Source organism: Pinus tabuliformis, chromosome J (assembly GCF_031772625.1).
Source record: "Pinus tabuliformis cultivar Carrire ecotype Pingquan chromosome J, CPIR1, whole genome shotgun sequence".
Classification (NCBI taxonomy): domain Eukaryota; kingdom Viridiplantae; phylum Streptophyta; class Pinopsida; order Pinales; family Pinaceae; genus Pinus; species Pinus tabuliformis.
Window position 1 is genome coordinate 1,153,423,155 of NC_142295.1, and position 10,138 is coordinate 1,153,433,292.

The window sequence follows — 10,138 nt, forward strand, 5'->3', positions numbered from 1 at the left end:
TGCTGCTTCTGCTACCTCTACATCCTCCCCTACTTTTTCTGCCTCTTTTGCCTCTGCTACTTCTACTATCTCACCCTTGGGTTATTCACCACCATAACTGCACCAACAGTTCTCTATTTCTACTCTTTTATACATTCCCATGCCTTTGTCCATTCATTTCCACTTACACTATCTCTTAGGCTTCCTCCTCAATCGCTGTCGTTTCCTGTGACTCGCTTGATTTTTCAGCTTCCCTCCTTGATCACTGTGACTGACTGTTCCATCCTGCTTGTATCCACTCCCGTATTGGAATTATCATCATCTTCAGGTAATTTGGAAGGAACGCCAGCCTCCAATTCAGAATCCTGTTTATGATCCGGATCCAAGGTAGTTTCCATCGATGTTACCTCTGCATAATTTTTAGGTTTATCTGAAGACTTAGTATGGCTTCCTTTATTCTGTTTCTTCTACCTGAATTCCTCAAGTCCTTTTTTTTTTATTTTACCAGCGGCTCGCAAATCAACTTTTCTCTTCTGCTTATTCATTGCTTCGAATCAAGCCTTCGAAGTGTTTCACCCACCCACTTCACAGGAAAAACAAGGCACTGGATCCTTACAAAATAAATGACCAATAGGGACGATCATGCCTTCTGCTTAGCCAAATAAATAAATTAAATGTGATCCCGACGCCGCAACTGTGTTCCAAAGGGATCATAAACTATGCATTTGCAATCACAGCCATTGATCGTCGTGATCCAACGGTCACAATCCTTTTTTCCTGCATGTTAAACATCATGCATATTCCTTGCCATCTGACCATCCGTCACCCAATTGGATGGTAGTCGCAAGCCCCAATCGCGCAACATGCATACGCATTAACCTGCGGGGGTGGTGGTTTTCATCTACCATGCATCGTATTATGACTGGATCGCTGGCCCTTGTACGTATACCACCGAACCCCGGTGGGCAGTGCAGGGAATACTGCTTACCGCCTACCTGTACGTCTCCCGCGCATTATCGTCCACACATCTTTCACGTTCAATGACCATTGGATCTGCTGCTCTTTGATCCAATGACTCACATTCATCATCAGTGAATTCTTCTTTTTCCACCAGTTTCTTGCCAAGAAGTGATTTTCTTTCCCCTAGCTTAGCCTTTGCAGCTGCTTTATCAATTATCACAGGTTCAGGCTTCACTTGTTTCACACCATCTTTCATTAACTCAGGCTTGGCAAGCCTCGCTTCTCTTTGGCCATTTTCCTTAACACGATGCATCAGAGCCTGAGCTTGTCGATCATCATCAGAATCAGAGTCTGAGTCATCATATCCTCCCATTCCACCATCTGTTTCTTCTACAACTATGGTATAACCAATGAAGAAGACGCTTCTTGTGGTGCAACTGTGTGAAAGCTTGAAAGGTTTAGAAAACATAATATCCAACGAAAACTGGTCACATTTCCCATATGTAAGCGCACCAAGCACAACTTTCTTGTTATCAACATGAACATTGAGGAGAGCTCTCTCACTTTCCTTTGCATTTTGAATCTCACCCAGGGCTGCCTGCGATAAGTGGAGATATTTACCATCTCCAGGATCACAACTCTGAACCTCCCTAGGTTTTACCTCCACACCCCAAAACTCCATTTGATCTGAAACCCTCCGCTCGATTGTTTCGGTTCAACTCCTAACAAACGAGGAACTCTATTATAACTCTGTCTGCTTCTCTCGTCTCCATCTGCTCCTCTGGTGGCTCTGTCTACTCCTTGAATATTGCCATATTGACATCAATGACAATCCGTGTCCAACAATCTCCCCCTTTGTTATTGATGGCAATATTCTTCTGCTCTCTCCTCCTTTGACATCAATGGCAAAATAATGCATACAGACTCCCACTGTCAAACTGCTTCCCCTGTCTTGCTACATCTTTATGAATGAACTTGAGTGATGATAAAGAAATAACCCCCATCTTTTGACGCAGATGTTCGAATGCTTCTTGAGGAAGAGGTTTTGTAAAAATATCAACTATTTGCTCCTTTGTACTGATATATTCTAGGACAATTTTTTGTTCAGCTACTTGCTCACGGAGGAAATGATACTTGATTGGTATGTGTTTGGTTCTTGAGTGCATCACAGGATTTTTGCTGAGACTGATAGCACTTGTGTTGTCACAATACACTGAAATTGGTTGATTTGTGCATATGTCAAGATGTTTTAGAGCTTCCTTCATCCATAGCATAGGAGAACAACAGTCTGCTGTAGCAATATACTTAGCTTCGGCTGTGGATAATGATATGGATGATTGTTTTTTGCTGAGCTAGGATACCAAACAATCTCCTAGGAAGAATGCATTTCCACTAGTGCTTTTCCGATCATTTATACTTCCAGCCCAACCAGCATCAGTGTATGCAGTTACAGTCAGTGTTCAGTCATTTGGGTACCAAAGACCGAAATCAAAAGTTCCCTTCAGATATCTGAGAATTATTTTTACAGCTAATAAATGGGATTGTTTGGGAGAAGATTGAAATCTTCCCACCATTCCTAATGCTTGCATTATGTCTGGTCGTGTAGCTGTTAAGTATAGAAGGGCTCCAATCATTGACCTGTAATGAGTTGCATCTACTAGAGGGGAGTCATCATCTTTGCTCAGTTTGCAGTTTGTGGTCATAGGTGTTCTCATGGGTGCACAATCCTGCATTCCATATTTTTTGAGCACATCTTTTACATATTTGGTTTGAGATATACACAATCCTACTCTAGTTTGAGATATTTGAAGTCCAAGGAAGTGGGACAGCTTTCCTATCATTGACATCTCAAAATATTTTAACATGTTTTGAGAAAATTCATGGCTCATTTCATCATTATTACTAGCAAAAATCAGATCATCATCATAAGCAAGAGCAACTAGTAACTTACCTTGATCTATCTTTATGTATATATTGCTTCCAACCACTCCCTTTTTGAAGCCTTGTTGTTGTAGATAGTGATCCAGTCTTGCATACCAAGCTCTAGGAGCTTGTTTCAACCCATATAAAGCCTTTTTCAACTTACAAACTAAGTCCTTTCCTGTTGTTAGATCAAAACCTTCTGGCTGCTCCATGTAGACTTCCTCCTTGAGTTCCCCATTTAGAAATGCTGATTTCACATCCATTTGATAGATTTTGAATCCTTTTGAGCAAGCAAATGCCAAGAACATCCTAATAGCTTCCATATGGGACACTGGTGCAAATGTCTCTTCAAAGTCAATTATTTCAATTTGTGAATAGCCTTTGCAGACAAGTCTTGCCTTGTTTCTGATAGCCTATCCCTCCTCATTCATTTTATTTTTGAACACCCATTTGGTTCCTATTATGTTTTTGTCCTTTGGACGAGGTACCAGCTCCCATGTCTTGTTCTTCTCAATTTGGCTCATTTCTTCTTCCATGGCTTTTACCCAATGAGGATCATTACTTCCTTATGCAAATGTTTATGGTTCTATCATAGATAGGAGGGCAATGACTTTTCTCTTGGGTGTGATTGTTATCCTTCTTCGGGTCTGCACAACTTCATCTCTATCGCCAATGATCTACTCTTCTGGATGATGTCCTTGGACATACTTCATCTTTGAAGGGGTATTAGGTGGTTTTCTTTCCTCTTCCTCTTCTTCTTCTACCTCATCTATTTCTTCTTCATTAGGTTCTTCTTCTTCAATGAGAGAGTCATCTTCATGTTCTTCAATTTCCCTCTCTAGAAGATCTTCATCAACCTTTACATCAATTCTTTCCACTATTTTCTTGAGTCGATAATTGTAGCACTTGTAAGCCTTGCTCCGTGTAGAGTATCCAAGAAATATCCCTTCATCCACTCGAGAATCAAACTTTCTTGGTGACCCATCATTTATTTTTATGAAGCACTTTCTTCCAAAGATCTTGAAGTATTTCACCGAAGCAGGTCTTCCTTTCCATAGTTCATAAGGATTTTTATCACAATTTGGTCTTAATTGAGTTCGATTTAGTGTGTAGATAGTTGTTCCTACTGCTTCTCTCCAAAATTTAGGTTGTAAGTTTGTTGCTAATAGCATAGTTCTTGCCATTTCGTGGACTGTTTAGTTTCTTCTTTCAACTACCCAATTTTGTTGAGGTGTTCTGGCAGCTGAGGATTCCCTTTTAATTCCATGAATATTACAGAACTCACTAAACTCGTTTGATTTGAATTCTCCTCCTCTGTCTGTTCTGAGGCACTTAATTTTTGAATCTTTTTCATTTTCTACAAGGGCTTTTAGATTCTTAAAACACTCAAAAGTTTCAGATTTATACTTTATGAAATATATCCACATCATTCTAGTATAATCATAAGAAAATAACACAAAGTACCTTTCTCCTTGGAGTGCTTGATTTCTAGTTGGACCACACACATCAGCATGGATGATCTCCAAGGGCTTCGATGTATAGATCTCCTTTGTCTTGTGGTTGGTTCTGGTCTGCTTTCCATGTTGACATGGACCACACACTGCTTGATTTGGTTTGGACAACCTTGGGATGTCTCATACAACTTTGATCTTGCTAATATTGATCAGATTTTCGAAGCTTGTATGTCCAAGTCACTTGTGCCAAAGCCAACTCTCATCTGTCTGACTTAAGTAGCATTTATTTTCTTGAATCTTGTTCAGAATGTAAATGTTGTTTGATGTTCTCACCCCTTTTCCCACATGTTTCCTTGAGGCAGAGTTCCTTATTTCACAGTCTTTGGAGCTAAAAACGACCTTATGTCCTTGATCATAGATTTGGCTGACACTAAGGAGGTTGTGTTTGAGCCCGTCAACTAGCAGAGCATCTTGAGCTTTTCCTTTTCCATTGATTAGAGTAACTGTTCCTTTTCCTGCAATTCTGACTGATCTGCTTCCAAAGGACACATTCCCTTCTTTTTTACTCAGTGAGACAAACTTCCTTCTATCTCCTGTCATGTGTCTGGAGCACCCACTATCTACAAACGACTGGTTTTCATTATTTTGAGCATATAGAGCCACACCGAATTTGTCCATGCTAGAGTTCTTGCTACTCGTCTTTATTCCTTTGAGTGGGTAGTCCTGTTCAGTGTCCATTATTATAGCATAAAGAGCAAATCAGATCAAATTTGGTCAAGGGATCAAATAAATTGAACATTTTGATTTGTCCCTTCCTTTTGGGGGCATATGAGTTGATTATTTTGTCCTTCAGATTTGTATTTTCACTTCTGCAAGCCATACAATGTCTGGCTTGATGACCGAAGTTTTTATAGTGAAAGCAGTGTCCAAGAAAGATGGCTTTGTACTTGTTGAAGCAACCAAGATTTGAGTCGATTTCCATCCTGGGAATTACTCCTCCCTCGTTCTTTGGATTTGCGATAGGCCTTTGGTGGAGTATAGGTTTTTATTTGCTATAATGTCCATGATTCAACTCCACATTCTTCTTTGGAGTAATTCTCTCTTCATTCTTGGGATCTGGGGTGCACTTTTCATCTTTTGGATTGCAGGAAAGTGCATCAGCATAGCTTTTTGCATTATTCTTAGTGCTTGAGGATTCTCCTTTGAAACCTATTCCAGACTTGTCATGTTGAGGTTTTTGATTTTTCAGAATAGTCTCAAGTATTTGAGAGCTTTTACAGCCCTTTTTAATTTTCTCCAACTCCTTTCTCAGAGACACTATTTCGGTCTTGCGTTCTTCACAAGTCTCTTCCTTTTCTTTAAGCTTTTCTTCCAAGAGATCTTCTCTCCTTCTTATTTCCTCATTTTCGACTTTGAGAGAAATGATTTTGTTCCATAGTTTCTCAGTTTCTTCAATGGCACTTATTAACAGTTCATCTACATTTCCTTCCAGCCCTAATTCATCATTATCTGTGAGTGCCATGAATAATTCTTCTTGGCTTTCATCATGATCGCTTTCCTCATCTGATTTCCTTTTGATGACCATAAACTCATCCTCATCAAACTCATCTTGCTTGGAGAAGAAGTTTTTCTTATTCAACCCTTTCTTTTTATATGCCATTCTTTTAGAATCTCCTTCATCATCAATGTCATGTTTATGAGGATTCCACATCCGACTCATCACTACAGTCATTCCTTTCTTTCCCCTTCTTTGACCTTGAGGCCTTGAATGCTGCATCTTTGGAGCTTGGACCACCTTTCCTCATTTCATAGGCAGTGAGAATTCCATGGAGTTCATCCATTTTGAGGGTATCTAGATCCTTTGCTTCTTCTATAGCGGTTATTTTGGAGTCAAATTTGTCTGGAAGAGACCTTAATACCTTTTGAACAATGGTACTTTCTTCAACTTTTTCGTCCAATCCTTTTAGGGAATTTACCACTTCAGCTACTTGGAGGAGGTATGCTGCAATTTCTTCTTCATCTTCCATCCTCAAACTTTCAAATTGTCTTCTGTGAGTTTGAATCTTTGCCTTTTTGACTTTTGAGTCTCCATCATACAAGCCAACTAGCTTCTCCCACATTTCTTTGGCCGAGGTACAGTGCATGATTTTTGTAAACGTTGAATCAGTGATTCCACTAGTGATGGAGTTCATGGCCTTTACATTTGTGATGTAGCATTTCCTCTCGTCTTGGTCTGTTGGAAGAGTGGAAGTAGTTTTGTATTCATTTTTAACAAAATGCCAGACTTTAGGTCCAAAGGACATTAAGTAGTAAGTCATTCTTTTCTTCTAGAAACCAAAGTTAGTGCTATCGAACAAAGGAGGTCTTCATGATGCATTGTGGTTTCTCATCATGGTTGCGGATCCTTCTTCAAGCTGTTAAGCTAGTATGAAGAATCCTACTTTGATACCAATTGTTGGAAACACTGAGAGGCAGGGTGAATCAATATTTCTTACTATTTATTTTTAATTGTTCTAGTGATTGCCAACAACCTATATAGATATGTATATGTATACATAGAACACATAAATAAACAACTGAATTTAATGCTTTTATTAAAACTCAAGACAATGCAAAGAAATAAATACAATATAAGTATAAATCTAATTGTGAATAGTTGCCAAGCTCCAACTTGAATTTCAGTGAGGCTCCAACCTCCAGAGCACCAACTCTGTTTTGCAGTGGTTCTGCACTTAGGAGCACCTACCCCAATGACTTCAGTCTTGTTCAGTTCTGAGGCTTCAACCTCTTGGGCTCCAACCCAACCTTGGTATAAATAGGTATGCTACTACACTCTATTCAGTTGAGGTTGTCTCACTCCTACTCTCCTGCCTCTGCTGCTTCTGCTGCCTCTACAACCTCTGCTGCTTTTTCTACCTCTTTTGCCTTTGCTGCTTCTACTATCTCACCCTCGGGTTCTTCACCACCATAACCGCACCAACAATTCTCTATTTCTACTGTTTTATACATTCCCATGCCTTTGTCCATTCATTTATGCTTACACTGTCTCTTAGGCTTCCTCCTCGGTCACTATCGTTTCCTTTGACTCTCTTGATTTTTCAGCTTCCCTCCTTGATCTCTGTGACTGTTGTTCCATCCTGCTTGTATCCACTCCTGTATTAGAATTATCATCATCTTTAGGTAATTTGGAAGGAACGCCAGCCTCCAATTTAGAATCCTATTTATGATCGGGATCCAAGGTAGTTTCCATCGATGTTACCTTTGCATAATTTTTAGGTTTATCTGAAGATTTAATATGGCTTGCTTTATTTTGTTTCTTCTGCCTGAATTCCCCAAGTAATTTTTTTTATTTTAGCAGTGGCTCATAAATCAACTTTGCTCTTCTACTTATTCATTGCTTCGAATCAAGCCTTCAAAGTGTTTCACCCACCCACTTCATATGCAAAACAAGGCACTGGATCCTTACAAAAGAAATGACCAATAGGGACGATCATGCCTTCTACTTAGCCAAATAAATAAATTAAATGTGATCTCGATGCCGCAACTGTTCCAAAGGGATCATAAACTGTCCATTTACAATCACAGCCATTGATCGTCGTAATCCAATGGTCACAGTCATTTTTTCCCAAACGTTAAACATTGTGCATATTCCTTGCCATCTGACCGTCCGTCGCCCGATTGGACGGTAGTCGCAAGCCTCAATCACGCAACATGCATATGCGTTAACCTGTGGGGGCGGTAGTTTTCATCCACCACACATCGTATTATCACTGGATCACTAGCCCTTGTACGTATACCACCGAACCCCAGTGGGCGGTGCGAGGAATACCGCTTACCACCTACCTGTACGTCTCCTGTGCATTATCGTCTGTGCATCTTTCACATGCGATGACCATTGGATCCACTGCTCTTTGATCCGACGGCTCACATTCATCATCAGTGGATTCTTCTTTTTCCACCAGTTTCTTGCCAGGAAGTGATTTTCTTTCCCCCGGCTTAGCCTTTGCAGCTGCTTTATCAATTATCACAGGTTCAGGCTTCACTTGTTTTGCACCATCTTTCATTAACTCAGGCTTGGCAAGCCTCACTTCTCTTTGGCCATTTTCCTTAACACGATGCATCAGAGCCTGAGCTTGTCGATCATCATCAGAATCAGAGTCTGAGTCATCATATCCTCCCATTCCACCATCTGTTTCTTCTACAACTGTGGTATAACCAATGAAGAAGACGCTTCCTATGGTGCAACTGTGTGAAAGCTTGAAAGGTTTAGAAAACATAATATCCAATGAAAACTGGTTGCATTTCCCATATGTAAGCGCACCAAGCACAACTTTCTTGTTATCAACATGAACATTGAGGAGAGCTCTCTCACTTTCCTTTGCATTTTGAATCTCACCCAGGGCTGCCTGCGATAAGTGGAGATATTTACCATCTCCAAGATCACAGCTCTGAACCTCCCCAGGTTTTACCTCCACACCCCAAAACTCAATTTGATCTGAAACCCTCCACTTGATTGTTTCGGTTCAACTCCTAACAAATAAGGAACTCTATTATAACTCTGTTTGCTTCTCTTGTCTCCATCTACTCCTTTGGTGGCTTTATCTACTCCTTGAATATTACCATATTGACATCAATGACAATCCGTGTCCAACAACAGTCATGTTCACTGGTGAAAGTTTAATTCCATATGCTACTTTATCTATAGCAGATACTTCAGATGGAGGACAAATTGGAAACTTTAAACTAAAATGATCTTCGCTGGTGACAATTACCAATGAAAGAGAGTTTGATTCATTATGAAGAGTTTCTGGCAAGGAGTTTGTCTTTCCATAAAGAACTTGAACTGGAGCTCGAGTGGTTTCTGAAGCCTATGGGAATGGTTTCAATATATCCAACACCTCACTAGTTTATTTTGTCCTATTAAGGGGCGTGAATCATTTGATATGCTGGTTTTTGTCTTTAAAGGTTGATGAAAAGTAGATGAAATGTTACTATATGACCTAGCTGGCATCGATGAGTAGAAATTCATTGGGCGTGAACCACTTAAAGAAAAAGAACCTGAAAGTGGAGGTCTATATGTAGGCAGTACTATTGATGGAGGAATGGAATCTTTAATTGATGACACAACATTATTGTCTATTTGTGAATCTGACTTCATACCTTTTGGACCAAACTCGAGCTCTTCATGAGTCTCTGGGTGAGTGATTTTGACAGCCATATTGGTCCATTGGGGAATATACTGACTTGTTGGTGGAGCTGGCATATAGGTTGATAGACGAGTTCCAACTAAACCACCTAATTGGGGGTTTATTTGATAAGGAATCTGATTTCTTATATCACCATATGTCATATTGGCATCACTTTCAACAGATTTCTGATTATGCATGGGAGAAGATTTCTTATTATCCTTTTGGTCCTCTTGGTTAGCAACACTCTTTTCTTGTGTGTTACCTTCAATCGGATTTCTTGTATCCCCATCTGTCATAATGACATCACCTTCAACATATTTTTGATTATGCACGGGAAAAGATTCCTTATTATCAATTTCTCCATAAGTCTCCTTAAAACATGTTGTAGCTTCAGCGCATGATTTTTCTAAATGCCGAAATACTTCTTGAATTTTATTAAACTATTCAACGTAATCAGGATGTGAACATAATGGTACATTTGTGTGGAAAACTACTTTCAAAGGCCTACATGATTATATCGTGTGCCATGGCTCTGATACCACTAAAGCATAAAAACTATGCTGAAACACGAAGACTGATAGCATGTAAACTTGAATGTTAAAATACATAGAAAGTATTTAAAATAATAATTTA

At 39.7% G+C, this 10,138-nt stretch overlaps 2 protein-coding genes across 2 annotated transcripts; both read right to left on the bottom strand.

Annotated features, from left to right (window-relative positions):
- Positions 1-970: 970 nt before the first annotated feature.
- LOC149231175 (histone deacetylase HDT1-like) lies at positions 971-1,626 on the bottom strand. The gene has a single exon (XM_089381564.1). The coding sequence runs from the start codon at positions 1,619-1,621 to the stop codon at positions 971-973; it is 651 nt and encodes a 216-aa protein (XP_089237690.1). The 5' UTR covers positions 1,622-1,626.
- A 6,529-nt stretch (positions 1,627-8,155) lies between these two features.
- LOC149231176 (uncharacterized) lies at positions 8,156-9,801 on the bottom strand. Its single transcript, XM_089381565.1, has 2 exons — positions 9,477-9,801; positions 8,156-8,811 (listed from the first exon to the last, which is right to left on the bottom strand). The coding sequence occupies exons 1-2, from the start codon at positions 9,799-9,801 to the stop codon at positions 8,156-8,158; spliced, it is 981 nt and encodes a 326-aa protein (XP_089237691.1).
- Positions 9,802-10,138: the final 337 nt, after the last annotated feature.